The 14,022-nt window shown below is 42.8% G+C and overlaps 1 protein-coding gene across 4 annotated transcripts in view; it reads right to left on the bottom strand.

The window, feature by feature from the left end:
- DGKI (diacylglycerol kinase iota) overlaps window positions 1-14,022 on the bottom strand; it is a 483,473-nt gene that overhangs the window by 352,096 nt on the left and 117,355 nt on the right. Inside the window, exon 1 of one of the 4 annotated variants that reach the window (XM_040345696.1) lies at window positions 1,136-1,312. The exons of the other annotated variants lie outside the window; for them this stretch is intronic. Coding sequence (XP_040201630.1) covers window positions 1,136-1,236 — 101 coding nt within the window. The 5' untranslated portion in view covers window positions 1,237-1,312. Of the gene's footprint in view, window positions 1-1,135; window positions 1,313-14,022 lie in introns of those variants that run through there. 4 annotated transcript variants of the gene reach the window in all.

A 14,022-nucleotide genomic window follows, 5' to 3' on the forward strand; every position in this document is an offset into this window, starting at 1 on the left:
AGTGCAGTTGCACTCTGCAAGGGAATTTGATTCAGAGCTTAATAAATGAGAGAAGTGCTGCTAACTTCCATCATCCAATCAAGTGCAAGCAAAAATGCTCTTTTTTTTTTTTATTTGTCTTGCCTGTGATTGGGTATTATTTGCAAAGCGAAGCTTTGCCTTTTACTAAGCTCTGGAGCAAGTTCCCTTAGAGAGTGCAACTGCACTTGCACAGTGAACAGTCTATTTGCCTTTAATAAATCAACCCCATTGCATGTCTTATCTGCCTGTCAGCAATGTTTTTTTTTAAATGTACACTGAGCCTCATATGCATGGAAATGACATCATCCTAACTGGTCAATCAAGATGGGCGAAGATGACGAATCCGGAAGAAGACTAAGCGAAGATGTCAGAGATGGTGACAGAGCGCAGAGGGACATTGTGGTAATCGTAGTGCTGGAGGGGTACCTTTGGAAGGGAAGTCTTCCATAATATGTAAATATGCCATGTACTATATGTGAAAGTCCTAAGCTCTGGTACAGGAATTTAGTTCCACGCAATACTAATATCCTAATATCTTAACAATCATCCCAACAAACTCCTGTAGTAGTTCTAGACAGATATATTTGCAGTAGGAAGATTTTTTTAAATAAATGACTGAAATTAAAATGGGCCCATGTGGCTCCTAAAATAACAATGATGGTGTTTATTTAGTGAGAATAAGTATCCCTGGCCTAATGGTTATGCCATTCAGCCACACAAACAGTGGATATTTCCTGAAAGTCTGAAGCCTCATACACACGACCGAGTTTCTCGAAAAAAAAAAACGGCAAGAAACTTGCTGGGATTTTTTTTTTGCCGAGGAAACCGGTCGTGTGTACATTTTTCGACGAGGAAACTGTCGAGGATCCCGTCGAGCCAAAAAGAGAGCATGTCTTCTTTTTCCTCGACGGGAATGGAGAAACTTGCCTTGTTGAGTTCCTCGACAGCCTAACAAGGAACTCGATGAGGAAAACTATGTGTTTCGCCCATCGAGTTTCTCGGTCGTGTGTACGAGGCCTGAGGAACATCAGAGATGCTACAGCTTCATTCTACAGCTCCATGGCAATCCACTTTGTGGGGACCACTAGAGCAAAAAGATGTGAAATCAACTTACCAGTCATCCCAAGAGGAGCTGCTGCCAGAAAAACGTTGAGTAAGCTTTAAAGGGGAATTCCAGCATTTTTTTCTATAAACATTTTCCATGCTTTTATCCATTAATTCCCATGTGAAACAACCAAGTCACCAGCTCAGAGACGAGGAGAGCGCACTCCTAGATGACAAGAGAGTGAGTTTGTTTCCTTGTCTAGCTGAAGCCAGCGTGTCAAAATACTCTCACCCTGACACAAAGCACAGCCGCACTATAAGACCTGAAATCAGATCCTCCACAGCTGATGACACTGAGAGGCATGGAGACTGGGACAGAAAGAGCCAGGGATCCCTGGCATGAACTCTTCTTTTTCTCCAGTTGGGATAAATTCAACTTTATTTGATTTTATAAGCAAGTAATATTGTAATGGTCCTGGCAGCACAGATGTAATAGACTTATTTTATTATGATGAAGGAGTTAAAGGTCAACTCCTAACAAAAAGTTTTATTTTGTTTTACATAGAGCAGGAAAGCATTTAACTCCTTTTAGGACTTCCAAACGGCCACCGTTTTTTTTTTTTGCTCCTGGGATCTGACTTCCTGTTATGCCCTGTACACACGATCGGGCTTTAGCCCGACTAAACTCACATCGGAATTCCGATGGAATTCCATTGGAGGAAAAGAGAACATGTTCTCTATGTAATCTCCGATGGAATAGATCGAAATTTCCAATGGAATTTCTCCGATGGGCATACACACAGTCGGAATTTCCGATGGAAAAAGTTTGTCTGACTTTTTCCATTGGAAATTCCGATCACGTGTACGAGGCCTTAGAGGGTGGCCAATTTTGTTCTCCATAGTCCCACAGCTGTATATAGGAACCCTCTCTGGTTCTCTCCCAAGATGGTCTAAGGACTAAAGCCTTGTACACATGGGCCAAAAATTGGCTGAAATTGGTCAGTTCGGCAGGAACCGCCCCCTGTCAGAATACAATAGCTCAGCTGGGGAGATTACCCGGGTTGAATGAAAAAAAAACTTTCAGTGTGTACCCAGCCTAAAATGATTGTAAAGGAATTTTTGTTATAAAAGATAAAACATCTCTATCCACTTGCCGATCGGCTCACGATCATATACGTCGGCAAAGCGTATGGGTACGTCGTCCCCTTTAAGAGCGGCCGGAGGCACGTGCCCGCGGAATGGCGGGGATCCGATGCGCGTGGCCGGCAGGCGCGATCACCGCCGGCCACCTGCGATTGCGGGAACGAGAGCTAGAACAGGGATTTGTTCTCTACTAAGCAGGAACAGCGATATGTCTCCTCCCCCAGTCAGTCCCATTCCCCATACAGTAATAAACACACACGAGGGAACACAGTTAACCCCTTGATCTCCCCCTAGTGTGGAACAGCGATACGTCTCCTCCCCCAGTCAGTCCCATTCTCCATACAGCAAGAAAAACACACAAGGGAACACAGTTCACCCCTTGATCTCCCCCTAGTGTGGAACAGCGATACGTCTCCTCCCCCAGTCAGTCCCATTCTCCATACAGCAAGAAAAACACACGAGGGAACACAGTTAACCCCTTGATCTCCCCCTAGTGTGGAACAGCGATACGTCTCCTCCCCCAGTCAGTCCCATCCTCCATACAGCAAGAAAAACACACGAGGGAACACAGTTAACCCCTTGATCGCCCCCTAGTGTGGAACCGGGATATGTCTCCTCCCCCAGTCAGTCCCATTCCCCATACAGTAAGAAACACACACAAGGGAACACAGTTAACCTCTTGATCGCCCCCTAGTGTTAACCCCTTCCCTGCCAGTGACACACAGTAATAAGTGCATTTTTATAGCACTGAGTGCTGTATAACTGTCAATGGTTCCAAAAATGTGTCAAAAGTGCCTGATCTGTCCACCGCAATGTCGCAGTACTGCTAAACATAGCAGATCACCATCATTACTAGTAAAAAATAAGTAAAAATAATAAAAATGCCATCAAAATGCCATAAATCTTTTCCATAGTTTTTAAGCGCTATAACTTTTGCGCAAACCAATCAATATACACTTATTGCAATTTTTTTAACCAAAAATATGTAGAAGATATTTCGGCCTAACTGATGATTACATTTTTTTAAAGATTTAATATAGCAAAAAGTAAAAAATAATGTTATTTTTTCAAAATTTATGTTTATAGCGCAAAAAATAAAAAACGCAGAGGTGATCAAATATCACCAAAATAAAGCGCTATTTGTGGAAAAAACAATACGTAAATTTTGTTTAGGTACAGCGTCGCACGATTGCGCAATTGTCAGTTAAAGTGAGGCAGTGCCATATCGCAAAAAATGGCCTTGTCATTAAAGCGGGGGTTCACCCTAGAAAAAAATTCTAACATTATATTCAGCTCACTACCGACATTGACAATATGCAGATCTTTTTTTTTTTGCGTACATACCATTTTTTCCCCCCTGGCTTCCGGGTAGTGAATCCTGCGGGAGTGGGCGTTCCTATTTACGTATGTCAAAAGGTTCCCCTCGGCGCATACGGCCGCATCACGAGTTGCCAAAAGAAGCCAAACGTCGGTGCGCAGGCGCCATATAGAGCCGACTCGCAGTCAGGCTTCTTTCGGCAACTCGTGACATGCGCCGAGGGGGAGCTTTTGTCATACGTCAATCACTTAGCCTGTGCATAGGAACGCCCACTCCCGCGGGATTCACTACCCGGAAGCCGGGGGGAAAATAACAAAAAAAAACGGTATGTACGGCAAAAAAAAATAAAAAGATCTGCATACTGTCAATGTCGGTAGTGAGCTGAATGTAATGTTAGAATTTTTTTTTTTTCGGGTGAACCCCCGCTTTAAGCAGGCAAATCTTTCGGTCTGTAAGTGGCTATACTTGCCTGCTCTGTGCAATAGAATTGCACAGAGCTGCATCTAACCTCCTCTTTTTGGATCCCCTGCCGGAACTCCTGCCTCCTCCTATCTGTCCAGTGCCCGCTTCCCATGGTGGTCGGGAAGAGGGCATTGGACAGATAGAACGAGGCAGGAGCTCTGGCAGGGAAAATGAAAAGAGGAGGTTCGGCGCAGCTCTGTGCAATTAACACAGACAGCGGGACTTTCCACCAGCTCCCTCTTCACTGAAGTTGATTGACAGGAGCGGAAGCTGCTATCAATCTGCCCAACAAGAAGGGAGAGAGCGGCAAGAGCCACTGCTCGTGTGCACGTCGTTGGTCCGGACCGGGCTCAGGTAAGTATAAGGGGGGTGGGGGGGGCTGGGGGGATCCTTCAGCAGAGAAAGTTTTAGAATGCATTAAGGTAAAAACCTTGAGGCTTTAAGGAATTTGTAGTGTGCATAGAGCAGTGCACATGACTCCAACTAATTCCAAACAACAGAAGTGAGGTGACTTTACAAAGAGGCAGAAATACACAGTAGGAAACCATTTAATGAAATATAGATTACAGGACCATTAAGTGATGAATACAACACACAGAGAGCAGGGTTCTGGAGTGCGTTACATACAGAGTTCAGAATTATGATATGTATTGAGAGCTGGTGTTAATGTTGACATCAAATTTTGATTTTGTTTTAGTCATAGTCTTTTGACTAAATTGGCATTTTAGTTGTAGTCGAATTTTAGTTGACTAAAATAATGTTAAATTCGGCGACGAAAATATTTTTATAGCCAAAATTAACACTGCCGAGGGTAGGGTTTAGGAGTGCATTACATACAGAGCGCAGAGTTCAGGGGTGCGGTATGTATAAACTGTAGGGTTTAGGTGTGTGCTATGAAAAGAGTGCAGGTTTTAGGGTTGCTTTGTGTACAGAATGCAGGGTTTAGGGGTGTGATATGTACAGAGTGGTTGGTTTAGTGGTACACTATGTACAGAGTGCGAGTTTTAGGGTTGTGCTATTTACAGAGTGCAGGGTTTAGGGGTCCGCTAAGTACAGAGGGCAGGGTTCAGAAGTGCGACATGCACAGAGTTCAGAGATGTGCTGTGTACAGAGTGCAGGGATCAGAGGTACACTATGCACATTGTCGTCGCCCCCCCCCCCCCCAAACACAGCTTACTCGCATCTCTCTCTCCTACCTGGCCCGTCTCTAGTACCTACCTGTGAAAGTGGCTTTGCCTCGCCTTGCAGGGAGATCGTTCCCATCTTTTAGATTCTAGAGATCTGGCTCCACAATGTCTCACCGTAAGTGTGTGCAGGAAATTGTTAGTTCCAGGAGCCGCTGAGAGCAAAGCTGTCCCTTGTAAACACAGAAGGCTTCAGTGTTTACAAGTTGGAAAAAATATATAAAAGGTGGCGCTAAGCATATACAAGTGAATATACAGTATATATCATGAACCAAAATCATGAACATATATCACTGCAAAAAACACATATATTGTTGAACATATAGCAAGCTAAAAAGTCCATTAGTGATAGTGTTCCCAACACCAAAATTTTTTTTTTAAATTAAGCTTTTAGTTCTTCCACCACAGGTGCTCAATGTAAAGGTGGCAACTCACCACAGGTGTTTGACCACTTTCTAAGGTAGCTCAAATTGCGCATTTGGAATAACAAATTGATTACCACTACCAACACCACTCTGCTCCAATGAACCCTCTGGATGAAGCTAGGGCATAAAAATGTACTCCACGGGAGATGAGAGAGAAAGTCTCATAGTGTAGTATATTTAATTAAATTTAAAAGCAATGACAAATTAGTAGGTTGCCTTACATGTAAAAGTGCCTGCCTGGCACTAGGGAAAACAGCGCGTGCGGGTCCTAGCGCAATAGCGTTCATTCCGTGTCACACTCATAGGGGTAAAGCCTGGTGTGGGGTGACAAATCAGGACCCGGAAGTGACGAATACTCTGCTCTGATGTACGTTTCAGCATCAATGGCGTCTTCAGGAAGTGCTTCTGTGTTTACAAGTGACAGTGGGAGCATGAAAGGAGGCTGAGAGTCAGAGGTGGCGCAATAGAGGTCCGCCACATTCCAAACTGAGTGCGAGGGCCACATCACAAGGCCTGGTGAGCCAGATTCGAATCAGAGGCTTTGTGTTTGACATATGTGCTTTAGAATATAAAAAGAAAAGCTGCGCTGCAAGTTGAATTAACATAAATGTTCAATTATGTATTAAAGTGCACAAAATCCCAGTGCAAAACTGAAAGGTAAATTAGTGCAAAAGTCCATATATGAAGTATCACAGAGAAATGCAGGAAGTGACAGGAAGTACTCCGAATAAGTGAAGCTAAATATCCAGGCACAAATCTTGTGAATCAGATGACAAATCCACCACCACTTATGTATCAGCTGCTTACCAGAGCAAGAATAAATTCAAGCATGTACAACCTGGATAGACTGCCACTCTCTCTCCTGTATCACCAATCCTCTATGTCAGACCAACTTTCTCCATAGATGTTACCCAAAGGAGAAAAACACTCACATGGTGTGATATCGTTTTAAAATAGTTTAATGTAAAAAGATATTGCACTCACATGAAAAACGGTTAAAAAGTGCGATCGATAATCGTATAGCCGGCCGGCTCTGCTGTCTGCTCGTCCTTCCGGGTAGACAGCGTGGATCGTGGTGACGTCAGCACGTCGCTCCTCCCTACGCCGTTTCGTCACAAGGATGACTTCTTCCAGGGGATACCCTATTTTGTATATGTGCTTTAGAGCTGGGAACACGTCACAGCATTATATTTTCTTTTATCCTGGTCATGTAGGGAGAGACAGCTTTTTTTTACACCCTGTGATATTATCACAGTCAGCTGCAGGAAGTGTAGATCCTAGTGGTACTGACAGGTCCCCAGAACTACATCTCCCATGAGCCCTTTCCCTGCATACAGTGTGTGGGCAGGCTCTTGGGATGGGACAGTGATGGGCGGGCATAGGCATAGATCTGTAGTCCAGTTGAAGGGACCAAAAACATTACCTGAAATTTCAGTGTGGCAGAAGTGCTGGGTTGTCAGCCCAAACAGGGGGTAAGCACACTAAATGATTGGCAGATCAACAGGTATTTTTCTATACTTGCAGCATTTTAAAAAGGATAAAACTTTGGAAAATTTGCAGAGATTCCATTTTTTTTTTCCCTGACGCATACTTTAAATTAAAATGCAACTAAATTAAAAAAAGTGTTTTTTAACTTGCCCAGAGTGATGCATTCACGTGTTAATTGGTTGATTTAACAGTTTCAATATCTTATTTTATACCAAAAAATTGCTTTTTTAAGCTGACTGTATTTCATCTTTAAATCACAGTTCTGTGGCTTATACACATTTATATAAAAAGAGAAATTAAAACCCCACTGCACAGCTGTTTCCCGGTCATGGGACTGCAAAATAAGATTGCTCCCGCCAGAATTAAGGAACAAATGCATATATAATCATCATACACAACTGGCAAACATAATTTACACAGTCATCGAGGGATTCAGCCTTGGGAATTTAATCTAGGCCAGTAACCATGTCCGTACCGCAGTCACGATAAACCGGAGCAGAGGAAATGCAAGCAGGTAATATATAAACAGGAACATGGGAGATTTCACATAGTACATGCAAATGAGTGTACAGAGGATACCCAAAACGGTTTGGAGGATGCAAATATGACCCCCTCCTCTCCCTCCTTGTACAGGAAGTATACCAGAGAACAGATAAAGAGGATCACTGAGCGCTTATCACGTATGAGATGTCTGTCACACTCACAACATGGCACTAATACCAAACACAATGGGGTTGATTTACTAAAACTGGAGAGTGCAAAATCTGGTGCAGCTCTGCATAGAAACTAATCTGCTTCCAGTTTTTTTTTTTTTTTCATAGCTAAATTGAGCAAGCTGATTGGCTACCGTGCACAGGTGCACCAGATTTTGCACTCTCTAGTTTTAGTAAATCAACTTAATTGTGTGATATCAGAAACCAGTTTTAAGCCCTGGTTCACATTGGGAGATCAAATCGCATGACAAGTCGCAGCCTATTGGAGGCAATGACATTGTTCTCCAATTTTGCGGCGCCGCACCAATTTGCGGCACCGCAATTTTGTGGTCTAACAAAACTAGCAGGATTCAAGCCTCTGCGGTGTGCAGTACCACATTTGGCCAGAGGTGCGGGGGCGCCGGTGACACTCGAAGCGGATCGGAAATACCCTTTTCCGGAGTGTTTCCGAGCCTTTCCAGGGGTTCCGAGTGCATCTGTGCGGTCTCCAAGTCTCTCCGACGCCCCCCCCACATCCGGCCACATGCGGTATTGTCTTTGTTTTCATTAAACAAAGACAAACTCGCTTTGATATGCAAGTGCTTTGGATTACTAGCATTCTCCTGGAACGGATTATGCTCGTAATCCGAGGTTCCACTGTACTTTATCCCTGTGAGTGGTAACATCATCACAGTGGTGTCCATTACCATACAACTGTTGTTGGGCTTGGGGCTAATGTTAAATCTCCTTCTGCCAGGCCCCCCAAAAAAGTAGATTGCACCCACCACCCATAGAAGGAATGCCAATATAGGTATTGCTGGTCATAATAGCTACAAAAGTAATATTTGGAGCTACATCTTTTAATAAAAAAGATTTCTTGCTACAAAGGGCTATTTCTTTAACATTCTTGGTGATGTTATAGTTGCTATACTGTTCTTACATTCTACTTTAAGCTACTTCAATGTCACGTCCCTATCAGAGTAAATTGCTGAGAAGCCCCACCCTCTCTAGTCACAGGTGTCACCACCTTCTGCTGCACAATTTTTTTTGTAAGATTTTGGATTCATTCAACTATTTTTTTTTTTCTTTTTTACCACAATCTGTTTGTAGAGCAGGCGTTGGTTAATTTTAACCATACCATTTCTTTAAAATGAGAAAGTCGAGACAAATCATTTAAAGTTCCCATGGCAACTTCAATTTTCTTATCAATCACATCAGAGAGAAAGAGAAAACAATAGAAGGTTGATAGCAGAAAGAAACCTACTGCTTACTACAGCCTGGCAGGTAACATTGGGCCTTCTAGTTCCATAGCTGTCATGAACACAGACATGTGAAACCACATGTAGACCAAGAGGACACGTCACTGCCAATCTGTACAGAAGCCAAACAACGTAAACTGACAGCAGGTAATGTGCAAACTGTATGGACCAATGTTTTTTGCGTTGAAACTTTCCATACATCACAAGGACCCTAAGACCCCTTTCACACTGAAGGCGTTTTGCAGGCGCTATACCTTTAAAAATAGTGCCTGTAATCCGCCCTTAAACAGCTTCTCTATTCACTCCAGTGAGGGCTTTCACACTGGAGCGGTACGCTGGCATAGCGTCCGAAAAAATCCTGCCAGCAGCTTCCTTGGAGCGCATTAGCAGCAGTGAACTCACCACTGCTAATGCACTCCTGCCCATTGAAATCAATGGGCAGCGCTGCCGTACTGCCGGCAATACGCCAATGTAGCGGCACATTGCGGGCGGTTTTAACCCTTTCTCGGCCGCTAGTGGGGGGTTAAAAGTGCCCCACTAGCGGCCGAAATGCGCCGCAAATCCGGCAGTAAAATAGCAGCGTTTTACCGCTATTTTACCGCAGACCCTGTGTGAAATGGCTCTTAAAGGCAACACCACAGATGTAATGGGGTTGATTTTTAAAACTGGAGAGTGCAAAATCTGGTGCAGCTGTGCATTGCAGCCAATCGGCTTCTAGCTTCAGCTTGTTCAATTAAAGGGTCACTAAAGGAAAAATTATTTTTAGCTAAATAGCTTCCTTTACCTTACTGCAGTCCTGGTTTCATGTCCTCATTGTTCATTTTTGCTCTGATGTTGCTGTAAATCCTCTCTGTTCTGGACACTTCCTGGTTGTCTGTTTCCTGATGACCACAGTACTGGGAGTTTCTAGTTTCATGTTCCAAACCATCACTGCTCTATGGCTCTATGTAGCACAGAGGCAGGATAACATGCAAAAACTAAACTAAATGCAATAACGAAACTAAAAAACTACAGGTACATTATATGATTGATTTTTATCTATTTTTAATCGGTTTTTAAAAGGAATCAGTTAACTATTGTGTCTCTATACCGTGTAAACAGTCATTTCAGAAAAAAGAAATTCCTTTACAACTCCTTTAAGCTTTGACCTGAAAGCTGATTGGTTTCAATGCAGAGCTGCACCAGATTTTGCACTCTCCAGTTTTAGTAAATCAACCCCAGTGTGTTATCCCTGGGAGCTCAGAACCCAGAAACACACTATTATGCCAATTTTGACTGTGGGAATGGAAGTTGATCTCAGGTTTTCCACCTTTCCACCACTTGCTGAGGTCACAGTTTATTACCAGGATCAGGATCAAATCTGGAGGGGAGGACAGGCCAAAGAAGCATCCAGACACAGAAAGTGTTGTATGTTTCAGCTGTACAGGGTGTCAATTTTTCCATTCCCAGTATGCGGGGAAGTAGGAAAATATAAACACAGAAAGAGAGGGGCGAATCGCTCTCTCAGCGTTGCTGCCATTAATAGGACACCTTGGGGTTGATTTACTAAACCTGAAGAGGCTAAAATCTGCTTTAGCTGTGCAGGGTAGCCAATCAGCTTCTAACTTCAGCTTGTTCAACAGCCTCAACAGAAAAGCCTGGAAGCTGATTGGTTTCTATGCAGAGCTGCACCAGATTTCGCATTCTCCAGTTTTAGTAAATCAAACCCCTTATGTTTTTTCAATTAACAAAAGGCATTCTCTGATTGAAGGTCACAGTCTCCACCTCGTCGGATCAGAGAATGCTTTATATTTATTTATTTTAAAAAAATGCAAGGCATTGTGTGAATGGCAGCGATGTCCTATGTTTATATTGTAAAAACTAAAGAAAACTTTACATTTTGTTTTAGTTTTTTTTAAACATTTTTTATTTATTTTTCATCTTCCTATCCAAGTTTAACTTGCTGTAATGGTGTATATATACAGTGGCCACTTCATAATGTCACTTCTAGCTGGAGTAATTGTCATGGTTGACATACTCTATTGTTTCACTTTTGTGCAATGGTCGCCATGGTCAACCAAAGAAGTTGAGTGCTTAAACTCAGTGTTATATCCAGAGGTTGTCTTTGGGAAATAGATATATAAGTGCTGCCAGCATTGCGGCAGATGTTGAAGGGGTGGGGGGGTCAGCCTGTCAGAGATCACACTGCATCAAATTGGTCTGCATGGCTGCCGTCCCAGAAGGAAACCACTTCTAAAGATGATGCACAAGAAAGCCTGCAAACAGTTTGCTGAAGACAAGCAGACTAAGGACATGGATTACTGGAACCATGTTCTGTGGTTTGATGAGACCAAGATAAACATATTTGTTTCAGATGGTGTCAAGCGTGTGTGGTGGCAACCAGGTGAGGAGTACAAAGACAAGTGTGTCTTGCCTACAGTCAAGCATGGTGGTGGGAGTGTCATGGTCTGGGGCTGCATGAGTGCTGCCGGCACTGGGGAGATACAGTTCATTGAGGGAACCATGAATGCCAACATGTACTGTGACATACTGAAGCAGAGCATGATCCCCTCCCTTCGGAGACTGGGCCGCAGGGCAGTATTCCAACATGATAATGACCTCAAACACACCTCCAAGGCGACCCCTGCCTTGCTAAAGAAGTTTAGGGTAAAGGTAATGGACTGGCCAAGCATGTCTCCAGACCTAAACCCTATTAAGCATCTGTGGGGCATACTCAAATGGAAGGTGAAGGAGCGCAAGGTCTCTAACATCCACCAGCTCCGTGATGTTGTCATGGAGGGGTGGAAGAGAACTTCAGTGGCGGCCTGTAAAGCTCTGGTGAACTCCTTGCCCAAGAGGGTTAAGGCAGTGCTGGATAATAATGGTAGCCACACAAAATATTGACACTTTGGGCCCAATTGGAACATTTTCACTTAGGGGTGTACTCACTTTTGTTGCCAGTGGTTTATACATTAATGGCTGTGTGTTGAGTTATTTTGAGGGGACAGCAAGTTGACGTTGTTATACAAGCTGTACACTCACTACTTTACATTGTAGCAAAGTGTCATTTCTTCAGTGTTGTCACATAAAAAGATATAATAAAATATTTACAAAAATGTGAGGGGTGTACCCACTTTTGTGAGATACTGTATGTATACATCCAATACAATTTGTAAAACATTTACAAACATTCATGGTTGTATAAAAGTCCTTCTATGGCTTGTCAAGAAGTTGCTATGCAATTTATTTTGTAACATTTTACCATCAGCTACATTTGTACCTTATGCTCCTTACTTCTCTTTAGGTGTTGCACATAAATCTAGTTGTGTGTTGCAGTGTTGTTGACTGACTTGAGTATAATTTTAACAAAGAATCACCCCTTCAGCAAACCGTTGACGGATACGTGTCTTGTTTTAATATGTAGATTTGGGCCAAAGAAGTCAGGGCAGTTTAGCTTTCTGGCCAGAGGGGGGAGTAAGGAGTCATTAAATGTTATCGGTCACATCGACACAAGAATTTCAAGCAGCTCTCTATGCAGCCAATATCAACCAGTCAGCTCCTTGATTTTAAGCTCTACCTTAAAAAAATATTTAATATTTTTAGAGGCTTTAATTCTGCAGACCTGTATCTCTGTGCTGCCCCTTTTTTGTCTACTCAAGATCATCATGATGCCTGAGATGCCCACCCTGAATTATCTGGCTTCACCCACCTAAGTAGCTTTCTATCCAGTTCTTCAGAGTAGCTGTCACTGCAAGCCTAAATGTCATATTTCAGCTAGAATGCGACATCATAAAAAATAAACATTTATATTCAGGTAAGGAATTGAAGTAAAAAAAAACAACACATCATGCTAGGGTGATATTGAACAGCTTGACAAATATATTGTTTTATTTGTTTTTTGAACTCACGCTGTCACCCTAATAAAAGATATATAAAATTATAAAAATGTCTACCTTTAACCACTTGCCGACCGCCGCGCGCTGATGTACGTCGGCAGAATGGCACGGGCAGGCACATTGGCGTACCTGTACGTCCCTTCAAATTTGTCGCCCAGTGGGCGTGCGTGCACCCGCCACGTGCCTTGTGAATGTGCTCGCAGGTCCCGGAAACTCGATGTTCCCGGGCGGCCCACGATTGCGGTCGGCAAAGGCAGAACAGGGGGATGCCTTTGTAAACAAGGCATTCACCTATTCTGCCTAGTGACATGTCACTGATGGCTGTTCCCCCGTGATCGGGAACGGTCATCAGTGATCTGTCTCTCGTAGCCCTAACAGTAAGAATCACTCCCTAGTACTGACTTAACCCCTTCAGCGCCACCCAGTGGTTAACCCCTTTACTGCCAGTGTCCTGTTCACAGTAATCAGTGCATTTTTATAGCACTGATCACTGTAAAAATGACAATGGTCCCAAAAATGTGTCAAAAGTGTGCGATGTGTCCGCCATAAAGTCGCAGTCACGATAAAAATTGATGATCGCGATTTTGTTTCAATTCACTTATGGTACACATTAGCACTTTCATACATAGTGATTGAGTCATAGCGCACAAGGTATTTTGGGCACTGTAATTTATCAATAAAAATGCCATAAAACTATCCCCTATTTTGTAGAGGGTATAACTTTTGCGCAAACCAATCAATAAACGCTTATTGCGTTCTTTTTACCAAAAATATGTAAAAGAATACGTATCGGCCTAAACTGAGGAAAAAAAATGTTTTATATATATTTTTGGGGGATATTTATTATAGTAAAAAGAAAAAAATATATAGTTTTTTTTTCAAAATTGTTGCTCTATTTTTGTTTATAGCGTAAAAAATATAAACCGCAGACGTGATCAAATACCACTAAAAGAAATCTCTATTTGTGGGAAAAAAAGGACATACATTTTGTTTGGAAGCCACATCGCACGACCGCGCAATTGTCAGTTAAAGCAACACAGTGCCGAATCGCAAAAAGTGGCCTGGTCTTTGGCCAACAAAATGGTCCAGGGCTGAAGTTGTTATAAAAAGA

The sequence above is a fragment of the Rana temporaria genome, chromosome 3, assembly GCF_905171775.1.
Source record: "Rana temporaria chromosome 3, aRanTem1.1, whole genome shotgun sequence".
Lineage (NCBI taxonomy): Eukaryota > Metazoa > Chordata > Amphibia > Anura > Ranidae > Rana > Rana temporaria.